The sequence below is a fragment of the Thalassophryne amazonica genome, chromosome 5 (assembly GCF_902500255.1).
Source record: "Thalassophryne amazonica chromosome 5, fThaAma1.1, whole genome shotgun sequence".
Lineage (NCBI taxonomy): Eukaryota > Metazoa > Chordata > Actinopteri > Batrachoidiformes > Batrachoididae > Thalassophryne > Thalassophryne amazonica.
In genome coordinates, this window is record NC_047107.1 from 101,531,636 (window position 1) to 101,547,493 (window position 15,858).

The 15,858-nt window shown below is 40.4% G+C and overlaps 1 protein-coding gene across 1 annotated transcript in view; it reads right to left on the reverse strand.

Moving 5' to 3' along the window:
* Positions 1–12,076: 12,076 nt before the first annotated feature.
* Positions 12,077–15,858, reverse strand: part of tars1 (threonyl-tRNA synthetase 1) — a 35,824-nt gene continuing 32,042 nt past the window's right edge. Inside the window, exons 17-19 of the mRNA XM_034170982.1 lie at positions 15,299–15,371; positions 12,554–12,668; positions 12,077–12,419 (exon numbers count right to left, since the gene is read on the reverse strand). Of these exons, the coding sequence (XP_034026873.1) occupies positions 12,271–12,419; positions 12,554–12,668; positions 15,299–15,371 (337 nt within the window). The 3' untranslated portion in view covers positions 12,077–12,270. The remainder of the gene's footprint in view (positions 12,420–12,553; positions 12,669–15,298; positions 15,372–15,858) is intronic.

The window sequence follows — 15,858 nt, forward strand, 5'->3', positions numbered from 1 at the left end:
CTGAGGCGCGAACTGCTCGACAATAAGACGATAAAAACTCCAGCAGCTTGGAACCTTTATGAAAGTGCCAAATATGAATCACTGCACCGCGGATGCCAGAAGGGCCTTTCCTGTGTTGCTTAGAGGCCTTTGCACTGGAACAAGCCAGGCGGCCTCGGGGGGTGGGGGTAGCGGGGGGTACAGTGGTGCACGGTAGATATGACTGGATGCTCCCACTTCTGCCCTGCAGACTGGGTGGTCTGTGCTTGATTTTATATCGCCACCTATTAGCACCACGAACCAGCGATTTATGCAGCTGTCAACTTCAACTTCATCAGCTCAGCCAGCCACTGGTGAATTGTGGGTATTCTGGCAAAGCTTTACCTCTCTCTACACCTCCTACTTTGGGGCTAAAGTAAACCACCCCAAGAGCAGAAAGGGGATGGGGGGGGGGGGGGGGGGGGGGGTGTGCTGTTAAAGTGAAAAATACAATTTAGATATATAACAAGCATGCATACCAACGAGGCCCGCTCTTGTGGAGGACGTCCAGCCTAAACATCTGGTTGGCTGCGTATAAGTAAGAGACTGTGTTTCAGTGAAGACGAGATGAGAAAGGAGGAATTCATGGTTAAAACTTCCACCTAACAGCTGAAATGCAGGGGGAGCCTACAGAGGATGCATAGGACAATGACAGTGGTCATACTGGACACGACCTCTGCAACCCACAGGTGTCTTCTAAACACATTTTTAAATGCATGGCCAAAAATACACCATAAAGGTAATACATCCTAAAAGAACCTAAAAGAATTAGGTCCCTCACTCTCTCTCTCTCTGTCTCTCTTTCTCTCTCAAAAATAAAACAAAAAACTTGTTTCCATGTATGTTGCTGTAAAGTGCTCATATTTCTTATTATGCAAAATTAAAATTTATCTGCATTTTGCAATTATGTATGGTTGAGGTTTCTTGCTCACTGAAAAAGAGAACAGTTGAACCAACTTAAATGGATTGCTTCAATTGGCAACATTTAAATGGAACTTAAGTTTGTAGGTTAGAATTGATCTAACTTACTAAATTAAGTTCAAACAACTTAATTCATTCAGGTGTTACCAATTGAAACAATTTTTTAAGTTGGTTCTTTTTTCAGTGTACAGTCCCAATGTCCCACATTTCTCTGAATGCGCACGTGAAAACCATCTTACTATAACCAGATTTAGGCCCGGAAAGACTTGAAAGTATAAAGGTATTGTTCCCTCGGGGCAAAGCACAGTGAAAAGCTTCAGGTCTTGTTGTAAAGATGAGGCAGATTCAGCAAACACAGACAGGTGGATGCTGCAGTATGGATGAGTTACTGAACAGAATTCTTTAAGGCTTATTGGAGCAACTACAAAGCACACCTGACACCACTGTACTGCTGATATCTTCACATATATAATTACTGATTAGTGGAGGATATTGAGGATTTAAGGGTTAACTGATGTATATTTCCTATAAATTCATCACCTTTTCAAATAAGATACTTTTGCCACATATCCTGATATTGATATTTCAAATAAAATCTGGTGGTTTGGTGAGGATTTGTTTTTTTTTTTTTAATTCACTCATTCATTTATTTATTTATTGGATAACTTGGCTCCATAGGTGGTCCTATGGTCATGAGGGTTGGCTCATGACAGAAAGAACTAGATTGCGGGTACAAGTAGCCGAAATGGGCTTCCTTAGGAGGGTGGCTGGTGTCTCCCTTAGAGATAGGATGAGAAGCTCGGTCATATGTGGGGAGCTCGGAGTAGAGCCGCTGCTCCTTCATGCTGAAAGGAGTCAGCTGAGTTGGTTTGGGCATCTGGTAAGGATGCTTCCTGGGCGCCTCCCTAGGGAGGTGTTCCAGGCACGTCTATCTGAGAAGAGACCCCGGGGAAGACCCAGGACTAGGTGGAGAGATTATATCTCCACACTGGCCTGGGAACACCTCAGGATCCCCCAGTCACTGTGGCCCAGGAAAGGGAAGTCTGGGGTCCCCTGCTGGAGCTGCTGCACCTGCGATCCGATCTCGGATAAGCAGTTGAAGATGAGCATGAGCATAACTTGGCTTGTTTTGGACATCACAGCTATAGGGCTCCTCGGAGGATTCTTGAGCATTGCTGGAATGGCCTTGTGTCTAATGAGCAGTTACGTAAGGAAACTCCGGAGGTTTACCAGTTGCATTGAGAGGGAGCGTCAACTCTACATTGGCCATATGACACGTTTGTCTCACAGAGACTGTGTGTTTGTGGCATTTACAGATCTTTGTACCACTCACTACCCAACTCACCACAATCTGTCATAAACACATCACACAACACCACATGGTTGCTGGCACTATCCAGGGTGTGGTGAGTGTCCTGGACATGTTCAAAAGACCCGCCAGTCAACTTCACTCATCATGCAGTCGCCTCTTTTAACAGGAAGAAACCTCCAGCAGAACCAGGCTCAGGGAGGGGCAGTCTTCTGCTGGGACTGGTTGGGGCTGAGAGAGAGAACCGGGAAAAAGACATGCTGTGGAGGGGAGCAGAGATCAATCACTAATGATTAAATGCAGAGTGGTGCATACAGAGCAAAAAGAGAAAGAAACACTCAGTGCATCATGGGAACCCTCCAGCAGTCTAAGTCTATAGCAGCATAACTAAGGGATGGTTCAGGGTCACCTGATCCAGCCCTAACTATAAGCTTTAGCAAAAAGGAAAGTTTTAAGCCTAATCTTAAAAGTAGAGAGGGTGTCTGTCTCCCTGATCTGAATTGGGAGCTGGTTCCACAGGAGAGGAGCCTGAAAGCTCAAGGCTCTGCCTCCCATTCTACTCTTACAAACCCTAGGAACTACAAGTAAGCCTGCAGTCTGAGAGCGAAGCGCTCTATTGGGGTGATATGGTACTATGAGGTCCCTAAGATAAGATGGGACCTGATTATTCAAAACCTTATAAGTAAGAAGAAGAATTTTAAATTCTATTCTAGAATTAACAGGAAGCCAATGAAGAGAGGCCAATATGGGTGAGATATGCTCTCTCCTTCTAGTCCCCGTCAGTACTCTAGCTGCAGCATTTTGAATTAACTGAAGGCTTTTCAGGGAACTTTTAGGACAACCTGATAATAATGAATTACAATAGTCCAGCCTAGAGGAAATAAATGCATGAATTAGTTTTTCAGCATCACTCTGAGACAAGACCTTTCTAATTTTAGAGATATTGCGCAAATGCAAAAAAGCAGTCCTACATATTTGTTTAATATGCGCATTGAATGACATATCCTGATCAAAAATGACTCCAAGATTTCTCACAGTATTACTAGAGGTCAGGGTAATGCCATCCAGAGTAAGGATCTGGTTAGACACCATGTGTCTAAGATTTGTGGGGCCAAGTACAATAACTTCAGTTTGATCTGAGTTTAAAAGCAGGAAATTAGAGGTAAGAGAGAAAGTATGCCATCTTTGAGTTCAGGAAGCGATTTGGTGGTCTCTGAATACGTTCAAAAACTAGATAGTACCACAAAAGAAAGGTATTTCTCTAAGCTAACCTACAATGAAGGTCTGAAAAAATGGATGAAAAAGTGCATTCGTTTACTGAACTAATTGTTTACTGAGCATATCTTCCTTGATGCAATCCTTGATGGATTGCATCAAGGAAGATATGACCCACTTCGGAGTGAGACCGGAGGAGGCCAAGGACAGGAAAACCTGGAGGACAAAGACCAAGGCAGCCGACCCTGCAAAAGCGGGAATACAGGCTTAGGAAAAGAAGAAGAAGAAGAAGAAGAAGAAGTTTACTGAGCTAATTGACAACAAAACCAAACTATTTACATCAGCGCCTGTATCGGAAAGTGAGGAACTTTATTGAATTGGCGTGCCAAACAAAAACAGAAAATTACTCCTTTGACATTTCTGAGCAGTAAAATAAGGAAATATAGGACAAAGAAATTATTAAAATTTACTCGCAAGTTAACCGACAGTAAGTGGATACTACAAACACGTGAGTGAGCTGACGACACCCAGTTCTTGCGTTGAATTGTATTAATCCATGCAGATTTTTTCAGTTCCTGATCAGGAATCCCTAGGAAACATATCCCTGAACCATTCACAAAATGATTGGTGCAGTTAAAAACACAGCAACTGACTGGTATTACTGTATTATGGAAAGTAGAAGGTAACCCTACAACACCTCTAAAAACTCTAGTAGTTGCGCAATGGCTTTTTGCAAACCACGCTAGTCAACAATCCTACATGACCAGATTCATGACGTTAGGGGAAGTATCGCGATATGCACCAAAATGCAGGAAATGGCACCTAAAAATTCTAAATTTCCTGTGGGGCATTCCCCTAGACTCCCCTAGGGATGTGCAACCTGTCGGCCACACCTGAGTCATTCACAAATATACCCCCCCACCCCTGCTTTACAAAATCCTTGATCTGCCCCTGTTACATGCTACATTAAACAAAACTCACGCAGCGCTCACATGGCAGCGCTCACATGGCTCCAGCTCCCCGTGACACTTAACTGGAATAAGCGGTTGAAGATGATTGAGTGTGGTGCTCCTTAACATTAGGGAAAGGTATTCCAGGTGACCAAGATGCCTCCTGGAAGGTCTGGATGTTGTCAGGACACATCCAATTTCGAATAGCCTGAGGTAGACCAACAAATCCCCACAGAGAAGAAAGATGTGTAGACCTGTAGTGAATGATGTGTAGTGACATGTATAGATCTAATAAATCTGAGACCCAGACCCAGGTATGAGATGAAAGATTAGATTAGACTAGATTACATTACATTAGATTAGACAGAACTTTAGTGACCCTTGGGAAGACTCCCTCAGGGAAATTTCCAGGAGCATTGTACAGCATCACACGGGCTAAGAAGCACACAGAGTATCAAAAGTGAAAGTAAAAAACAATTTGTAAATATAAATATAAATACCAGACATACTGATCACTACTTATTTACTGGCTACTACTGTTCCTCTCCTTCCCGTCCTCTGTCTTCCTGTTACTCCCCCTGAGTGAGGAGTTGTACAGTCTGATGGCCTGAGGGACAAAGGGGTTTTTCAGTCTGTTGGTCCTGCACTTGGGAAAGAGCAATCTGTGGCTGAAGAGGCTCCTCTGGCTGCTGATGATGATGTGCAGAGGGTGACTGACATCGTCCATAATGTCCAGCAGTTTGTCAAGTGTTCTCTTCTCTGCCACCATCACCGGAGAGTCCAGCTTCATGCCAACCACAGAGCCAGCCCACATGATCAGTTTGTCCAGCCTGGATGTGTCCTTCTTGGATGTGCTGCCCCCCCAAGAACACCACAGTGTAACAGAGGACACTGGCTACTACAGACTGGTAGAACATCCAGGAGGTTTCCTGCAGATGTTAAACGACTGCAACCTCCTCGGAAAGTACAGCCTGCTCTGTCTCTTCCTGCACCGGTTGTTGGTGTGGGTTGTCCAGTCCAGTTTGCTGTCCAGCCACAGCCCGAGGTACTTGTAGGAATCCACAGTCTCCACCTCAGCTCCTTGGTTGTGGTGTTGGTCTGGTGTTCCCAAAGTCAATCAAAGGTGGTTGGATGGGTAATTTTTAAAAATTCTGTCAACAAAATTCAACTTTTTTTTTTAAATAATTTGCTTGAGCTGCTGCCCCCGTGACCCGACCTTGGAAGAAGCGGAAGAAAATGGATGGATGGAATTCACAACTTGAGTGCATATTTTGCCCACAGTCATGTTACAGTGACAAACAGCTGCCTTGTGTTTGCTCAGACCTACATCAGAGTTATTGACAGTGAAGTGTTGCCGTTGGTTACGTGCAGGGTGTAACTGCTGGCAAAGGCCTCTGCTGGGTGTAAAAGTGGTTTACCTAATTTTGCTGGGTCAGAAAGAAAAGTCATACTTTTAGCTGAAAAAGAAGAAAAAAATGCTGTTAGGTCACACGCTAGTTTTGCAGATGCCAGAGCGTGTGATCAAACAGTTCCCAATTAGAACCATATCATTTTGGAACATTATGATATTAAAGATGGCAGCTTGGTTTTCCCAAGCAAAACTAACTTCACCAGCTCCTGACCATAATTGGGGGTTGTGTTGCATTTTTACAGAGGAGCAACGTGCAGAATAAGTAAGTGTGTGTGTGTGTGTGTGTGTGTGTGTGTGTGTGCGCGCGCGCATGTGTGTGTGTGAGGAGGTTGGAGTTACTGCAGAGAAAGAGAAGTATTCTGGAAAAGAAAAGCATTGGTAATCATCCAAATATGCATTTCTTTGGTCCAGAAGCAACATGGCTGGAGGATGAAAGGGTGGAGAGAAGGTAGAGAAACATAACTGTGTCAAAGGGGAGGCTTTTGGCTGTGCTTGTCGGGGGAAAGAAAAAAAAAAAAAGAAAAACGATGGGAAAAAACATATTCATACTTCACACAGACTGAATGTGAATACATTACAGCAATGATGGTTGTCAGTTGCTACGGTGACAGTGGAAAGTAAACATAAAAATAATGATAAGAAGTTCTTGCTCCAGATTTTTATAAATGTACTGGGATGAGAAAGTCCAACAGATGCAAAATTACTTTTAAAGTCCAGGGTTCTGGGTCAAGAATGAACGCTGTGAAAACAGAAAGTTGATAGGACTAATATATTTGGAGAAATTAGCAATATTACCCAACAACAGTGAACAATGGATGTGCTGCAATGCACCATGGGAGCTTGAGGTTTTAAATGTTATTCTGGTTCATGTTAGTTTGACTGTGTTGTTAGTATTATTGATTCATTGTTTTTGTAGTTCAATTGGTTTAGTCAGTTTAGTTAAGTGTCATGCTGCCGTTACCATGAGTGGGAGGTATAGTGTGTTTGATGTCTTCTGCCACAGTCAGTATTTGTGGATGTGTAAAAAAAAAGTGCATATGTGCAATTTCAAACACAGACAAACTGGGGAGAGCTGGCATTTGCCATTTGGAATGCTTATGTACGTATTTTGGGTCAAGGATGAGCGCTGCCAAAACAGAACGTTGATAGGACTAACATTTCTGGAGAGACAACAGATATTCACTAATAACACTGAACAAATTGGACACTGATAATTACATTCTGGACCCACATGCCAGTCCAGTAGGGGGCATTAAATCATCTATATATTAAAAGTGTGAGTGCGTGATTTTATGAAGTGCAATGTAAGTACATAATATAATTGTAAATACGTCAAAAATACATGGGTGGCACAAGAAAGTGAAAACACTTATTTCTATTGTGCTCCATTTAAAAAATCAAATAACAAAATAAAAAGAAAAATAATAAGATAAGTACCTAAACAATTTCTAAATACATTAAGACAGCAAATTAATAAATCACCATCTATACAGCCAGTTTTCATGAGACAAATCAGGGGCTGCACACATGAACATATCCAAGTCTTTGATGTCACTGACTGTACATACAGTAGTGTTCAGAATAATAGTAGTGCTATGTGACTAAAAAGATTAATCCAGGTTTTGAGTATATTTCTTATTGTTACATGGGAAACAAGGTACCAGTAGATTCAGTAGATTCTCACAAATCCAACAAGACCAAGCATTCATGATATGCACACTCAAGGCTATGAAATTGGGCTATTAGTAAAAAAAAGTAGAAAAGGGGGTGTTCACAATAATAGCAGTGTGGCATTCATTCAGTGAGTTTGTCAATTTTGTGGAACAAACAGGTGTGAATCAGGTGTCCCCTATTTAAGGATGAAGCCAGCACCTGTTGAACATGCTTTTCTCTTTCAAAGCCTGAGGGAAATGGGACGTTCAAGACATTGTTCAGAAGAACAGCGTAGCTTGATTAAAAAGTTGATTGGAGAGGGGAAAACTCATATGCAGGTGCAAAAAATTATAGGCTGTTCATCTACAGTGATCTCCAATGCTGTAAAATGGACCAAAAAACCCAGAGACGCGTGGAAGAAAACGGAAAACAACCATCAAAATGAATAGAAGAATAACCAGAATGGCAAAGGCTCACCCATTGATCAGCTCCAGGATGATCAAAGACAGTCTGGAGTTACCTGTATGTGCTGTGACAGGTAGAAGATGCCTGTGTGAAGCTAATTTATTTGCAAGAATCCCCCGCAAAGTCCCTCTGTTAAATAAAAGACGTGCAGAAGAGGTTACAATTTGCCAAAGAACACATCAACTGGCCTAAAGAGAAATGGAGGAATATTTTGTGGGCTGATGAGAGTAAAATTGTTCTTTTTGGGTCCAAGGGCCGCAGACAGTTTGTGAGATGACCCCCAAACTCTGAATTCAAGCCACAGTTCACAGTGAAGACAGTGAAGCATGGTGGTGCAAGCATCATGATATGGGCATGTTTCTCCTACTATGGTGTTGGGCCTATATATCGCATACCAGGTATCATGGATCAGTTTGGATATGTCATAATACTTGAAGAGGTCATGTTGCCTTATGCTGAAGAGGACATGCCCTTGAAATGGGTGTTTCAACAAGACAATGAACCCAAGCACACTAGTAAACGAGCAAAATCTTGGTTCCAAACCAACAAAATTATTGCCTCGCAGATGTGAAGAAATCATGAAAAACTGTGGTTATACAAATAAATACTAATTTAGTGATTCACAGGATTGCTGAAAAAGCAGTTTGAACATAAAAGTTTTGAGTTTGTAGCATCAACAGCAGATGCTACTATTATTGTGAACATCCCTTTTCTTTTTTTTTTACTAATAGCCCAATTTCATAGCCTTAAGAGTGTGCGTATCATGAATGCTTGGTCTTGTTGGATTTGTAAGAATCTACTGAATCTACTGGTACCTTGTTTCCCATGTGACAATAAGAAATATACTCAAAACCTGGATTAATCTTTTTAGTCACATAGCACTACTATTCTGAACACTACTGTACATCATTAAGAAATACAAACAGCATGGTACTGTTAGGCTAAATCAGTCTGGATGACAGCGCACTGCAAAAACATTCACCTGGCGTTTTCATTTTTTTGCATTAAAATCCATATTTCTTTGTTGAAAGAAAATGGCTGTGAAGGTTATGATTTACTTTTATTACTGTTATTGTTGGCACCTCCATAGTGGTGGTGGTGGTAAATATATATGCATGCACCACATAACAGGTTTTATTTATTTATTTCAAACAAGACCCCATCAGCTATTGTGGGTGCATTGTATAAAATTCAACGTTTAAAAATCCATTTAAATTTGGGATGTAATGCAAAATCAATAACTACATAAAATGGGGGGGGATCAAATAGGCTGAATACATTTGCAAGACGCTGAGAGCCAATTCTTGAAAACTGCAAATAAATGTTCTAAAATACCTTTGAATTGTGAAAATTATGTCCTAGTAAGGAAGTTAAAACTAGTCATAGCTGCTGTGTCACTGCCATTAATAATGTCATACCCTTTCACGAGTGTTAAAATAGAAAATTTAACAAAAATTTATATCGTGCGACATGTCCATGCTTGGGCCATACTGCCCTTCCCCTATGAAGGACACTGATAGATGACCAACGGGCCTTCTTACTTCACCTCCAAAGGAAAGAAAAATGAAATAAAAATGTATTTGGAATCTTTTTCTCACTATTACCTCATAGGTCCAGCAGTGGAACAATTTCACACAAGAATCAACACTAAAAAAATGCATATGAAGAGGAAAGGAAAACTTTGCTCAGTTGAGTGAGGCCTGGTGACCCTCGGTGACCAGGCTGCCAGTAAAGCATACAGGAGAGACTGAGCATTCACAGGAAGACTGAGAATCAGTCCCTGGAGACTTCTGCTAGTTTCTAACCCCTCATCGCTCTCATAGTCCACCGACTTTTTCATTAACCTATCAAAATGTTTTTTCTCTCCCACAGTCCACTGACAACCCCCCTTTTCACCACGATGCTGGTTGAGCAGTACCACCTTGTGGTCAGATAGAATACAAATAGATACTTACACAATAATTCTATCATTTTATGAGCTCATTGTGCAGTTTTGTTTAGCCTTTTATCTTCTTAAAACAGTGTCATTCGTTTTGAGCCCTTTGCACACACGTGCACCTCAGCCAATATAAAATACGAATGTGAAACTGAGATGTTTTATTTGCTGCTGAAAAGTTCAAATTGGCCGCTCACTTATTTTAATTACTCCCAACTTGTAGAGCAGCCAAACTGAATGTTTTCCTTGGACAGGATTCTGTGTTCTATGGTTTTTCTGTGACTGTGAGGCCTTTTTTCTTTTTTACACTCTGCTCTAAGTGTAACCTCAGTGCTAATGCACAACTTAAGTACATGAAGGTAGTTTATCGTCACTGAAGAGGCTGTGTGATCACGCGGTGTGTGTGTTTGCTTTTCAGCAAGCTCTCTCAAAAATTGATGAATGGCTGTCAATGAAATATTGCAGAGGTGGTACTCAGGTCCTCAAAGATGTCATTAGGTCTTGAGGAGGATCCTGTAAGTTTTTGCTGTTTATAGCAAATTTAACCCTTTGCCAGAAACCATACTGGGGAAGCTGTGACCACTACCTTTGCACCCCTCCCCCAGGACTAAACCAAACCAACTTTTTAAGGTTCCTTATATGTTCCAAAAAATAAAAACTGGCCTCAAGCCAGTTATCCAAGATGGCCACCAAAATAGGGTTTTTCAGTAAAACACTTTTAAACAACAAATAAACTGCTTAAATATCACAGATTCAATGGGAAGACCATTGTTGGTCACAGCAAACTCATTTGTACCTAAATTTATTTATGGGTTTAAGATTCAAAATGGCCACCAATAGACCCTTACCATTGAAGATAAGGGTGCTTCATTAAAGATGTACTACTTATTGGCTTTGCATGTGCACAGACCCTTATTTCGGAGCAGAAAATTCAATTTTATGGATTTGTAAGCAATGTCTTAAAACCTATAAACATGTTGAATAAAAGGATTTGGCTGATAACAGCACGCAGGTTTTGTTATCAGCCGTGTTCAAGGCTGCTTGTTTTTAACTATTTTTGGCGCTGTTTACGTCCCACCAAACAAAAAAGCGACCGTTACAGTATAGACCATCGTATATGACGATCTTTGCACACAATCCTTGAATGCTTCGCTTTCTACTTACCACAGTACTATACACACACGCTATGCTATGTCTACAAGTACTAACATGTACAAATGTTCTTTGTCACTAACCAGGCATTATTATGTCTTCAACTGGGTAACTAATGTCTGTCTAGCCCAACACATTCAAGCACAAAAGTACACTAAAATTATATAAGACCGTGTCCAACTCACTTGGCTGTGATCTGAAATTGTGCATGACTGGGAAAAGGCTGCGGCAACTACAACAGACTTTGCATAACACTCAGGGGAGGTGGACTCGACTACAACACTGGTTATCAGAACTCAGAAATATGGGCAAATTTAAGCCAACAGGTAGCACAGCTCAACAGAACACTGGCTGCCCCCCCCCCCCCCCACCTTTGGATGCAGTAATAAGCAGTCTGCTTTGTTTGCAATGTGTAGCTTGAGTGATAACCATCACCAGGGGGCGCTCACACATTACTGATGCACTGAGCCTCTGTCGCCCGACCACTCAGTCAGGTAAAAGGGGAAAAAACAAAAAAACAAAACTGCAAATATACAGAGGTTACATACACACATGCACGGTGCAGAGAACATGAAACTTTTTTCTTCAACTTCAAAGTACAGTTGTTAAATACAAGCATGAAATATTCTCAAATTATATTTCCTTTGTATATTTGCAAGTTTATTGTATATTTATGCATTGAAAAAACTATTTGCCAAATTTGAAAAGTAACATGTTTAACATTTTGATTAGTTTCTTTAAAAAACAAAAACAAAAAAAAACAACAAAAAACAAAAAAAAAACTGCCACAGATATCCCATCAATCATACATTTCTCAGACAAGTGATTGTGTCAACCGAAAAGCTCAATGTGAGAAATGTTCAGTTTTGGCAGAGCCCTGTGCTCCCTGAGGGACCTTTTAATCATTTAATGGTATATTATATTCCACACATTACAGCATCTGACCGCGGGAGAGTCGTCTCACTGGCAAGAAGACAAAACACCATAAGGAAGGAAACCTTGTCATCATATGTCTGCTATGAAAACTAAGAGGAAACAAATGGACACAGTTCTCAAGAATAATGTTTAAATTACCAAATGCAGTGAAGATGGAGACGAAGACAAATTAAGACGGAAAAATCAGAAACAAACAATGAGAAGAGTGATTTTATCCCTCATTACAAACCCACTTCTGCCCAACAACCTTCTACAGAAAAACTGAGTTACTGTCAGAGATGGAACAATGAAAACTCCTGGAGGCTCAAAATTCCTCTTCAGCGTTCCAGCTCCTGGAGGCCTTGAGCTGTTTCAGACGCTCCACGCACTCCTCCACGCTACACTCGCCATGGACTTTGTTATCCCGAGTGCGCACGTTAACGGTGTTGCTTGCCTTTTCCTTCTCTCCCACCACTATTCCGAGAAGAGAGCAAAGAGGACAAGAAGGAAAGAAAATCAATATCTCAACTGACAGCGAGGAAGAGTGCGCAGAGATAACGGAAGACAAAATAAAAAGGTGAAGCGTGAGAGTGCGCGCTGTCACTCACCCAGTATGAAGTTGTACTGAGCTAGCTGTGCATTTCTGATCTTCTTGTTCAGAGTGCAGCCAGGGTCCAGATCTACGTCAGTCATGAAGTCACTGCTGTGGAATTCCTGCTGAACCTGACACATTAACCAGAGACACACCTCAGAATATACGACTGCCAGATGGATTATCGAGCGATTCTTATTAACAGACAAATTAACAAATTCACTGTCATCTCAGAAGAATTCATAAGGAATACAGTAGTGTTCAGAATAATAGTAGTGCTATGTGACTAAAAAGATTAATCCGGGTTTTGAGTATATTTCTTATTGTTACATGGGAAACAAGGTACCAGTAGATTCTCACAAATCCAACAAGACCAAGCATTCACGATATGCACACTCTTAAGGCTATGAAATCAGGCTATTAGTAAAAAAAACAGTAGAAAAGGGGATGTTCACAATAATAGTAGTGTGGCATTCAGTCAATGAGTTTGTCAATTTTGTGGAACAAACAGGTGTGAATCAGGTGTCCCCTATTTAAGGATGAAGCCAGCACCTGTTGAACATGCTTTTCTCTTTCAAAGCCTGAGGAAAATGGGACGTTCAAGAAAATGTTCAGAAGAACAGCGTAGTTTGATTAAAAAGTTGATTGGAGAGGGGAAAACTTATACGCAGGTGCAAAAAATTATAGGCTGTTCATCTACAATGATCTCCAATGCTTTAAAATGGACAAAAAAAAAAAAACAGACGCATGGAAGACAACGGAAAACAACCATCAAAATGGATAGAAGAATAACCAGAATGGCAAAGGCTCACCCACTGATCAGCTCCAGGATGATCAAAGACAGTATGGAGTTAACTAAGTGTTGTGACAGAAGACGCCTGTGTGAAGCTAATTTATTTGCAAGAATCCCCCGCAAAGTCCCTCTATTAAATAAAAGACGTGCAGAAGAGGTTACAATTTGCCAAAGAACACATCAACTGGCTTAAAGAGAAATGGAGGAATATTTTGTGGACTGATGAGAGTAAAATTGTTATTTTTGGGTAGAAGGGCCGCAGACAGTTTGTGAGACGACCCCCAAACTCTGAATTCAAGCCACAGTTCACAGTGAAGACAGTGAAGCATGGTGGTGCAAGCATCATGATATGGGCATGTTTCTCCTACTATGGTGTTGGGCCTATATATCGCATACCAGGTATCATGGATCAGTTTGGATATGTCAGAATACTTGAAGAGGACATGCCCTTGAAATGGGTGTTTCAACAAGACAATGACCCCAAGCACACTAGTAAACAAGCAAAATCTTGGTTCCAAACCAACAAAATTAATGCCTCGCAGATGTGAAGAAATCATGAAAAACTGTGGTTATACAACTAAATACTAGTGATTCACAGGACTGCTGAAAAAGCAGTTTGAACATAATAGTTTTGAGTTTGTAGCATCAACAGCAGATGCTACTATTATTGTGAACACCCCCTTTTCTACTTTTTTTTTTTTACTAATAGCCCAATTTCATAGCCTTAAGAGTGTGCATATCATGAATGCTTGGTCTTGTTGGATTTGTGAGAATCTACTGGTACCTTGTTTCCCATGTAACAATAAGAAATATACTCAAAACCTGGATTAATCTTTTTAGTCACATAGCACTACTATTATTCTGAACACTACTGTATGTTCCCAAAACCACCTCCAATATGTAAAAATACAGCAGCACACCTCATTGTGGAGGCGGAACAACTGTTTGTCTTATAAGGAGGCTTCATTTGGAGAACAAACTATTTTTTTAAAGCCTTGATCTATATGTTTTGATGTTTTAAAAGCACCTTTAAAAAAAAACAAAAAAAAACACAGGCCTTTAAGATGTGCTTACGAGAACAAAAAAATGTATCTAATGTAATTTTATTATGCAACTGTCAATCAGCTACAAAACTCAATTTATGTGTATGTGTGTGTGTGCGTGTGTGTAAACAGTCAACTCCAAAAAGGGTGTCGTACAGACTTTCAGCTGTAACTAAATGGGTTTTATAAAATATTGCATTGACAAATTTAGCAATTACAGCCAATTTGGACATATCATCCCTCCATTTGCAGACAAATTGAATAATGGGACAAACTAAACATAAGGATTATTGTGAATAAATCATTACTTTTACAGACATTTTTCTTAAAACAAATCAAGGGATGGATGGATACACAAATATTCCCAAGTCACTGAATACATCTTGGGTTTCTCTCAACGTGTGTGACTGACGTTACACACAGCTTAAAATTAGCTTGTCAGTTTGTCTCATTTATGATGCTTAGGTTTGGCGGCCACCAAAGGCCAATGCTTATTATCAGTAGTCTCATACTATTCACAAATCTCACACATGTAAACAAAATAAAGACATGTTGATAATTTTTTTTTTTTTTTTTAATGGAGAAGCTGGTTGGCAGCTCTCAAAAAGCTCTTGTAGGAATCCACATGGTTAAACGTGTTATCCCCAAACAAATTCTGCTTTCCGAAGTTAGAATTCAGTCATGATTGTCTACCTTTAAAATGTCCCTACTTACTTCGACATAAAGTTCTGACACAGTTCTGAGGTCACTTCCAGCCACTGATGAGGAGCAATAGTCATAAAACAGACTGTATAAAATCTAAATCTGACTAAGAAAAATGTCAGCTCAGTACTCAATCAAAGAGTCTAATAGATTTATGGGACTACGCATCCAGTCTCTAACGTTATATGGATTGAATATGAAAGAAAGTGTGCTCAGTCGTTACCTTCTGGGCATACTCCTCACAAGTTGGTCCTACAGGTACAACCATCACCTGACGAGGAGACAGCCATAGAGGCCTGGAGAAAAGAAAAAGCGCCTTTAATAAGATTTCATTTTGTCTTTTGTGTCTCATTAAGAGACAAGGCTGTCTGCAAGAATTTCTTACATATTTCCCATCAATGTCTTTAAACTCGGCAGCACAGTGACTTAATGGTTAGCACCACTGCTTCATAGCAGTCTAGTCCTTTTCTGTGTGGAGTTTGCATGTTCTCCCTGTGTTCGTGTGGGTTTCCCTCTGCACTGACAAAAATTTGGAGAGATATTTACTTGGAAAAAAACCTAGGAAAGTTTTTCACCCAGAAATTCCAAGTAAATTTTACAAGGAGAATTCTTAAGTAAATTTTACTTGCATATATTCGTTTTTCTAAAAGAAAAACTCAACATTTACTAGCAATTGTCAACTGAATATTTTCATTGAATTTTACTCTGTCTTTATTCATAAAAAGTAAAACTTTTCAGATGTTCCCCTTGTTTTTACTCAAGGTTGCCACAGCAGATCCAATT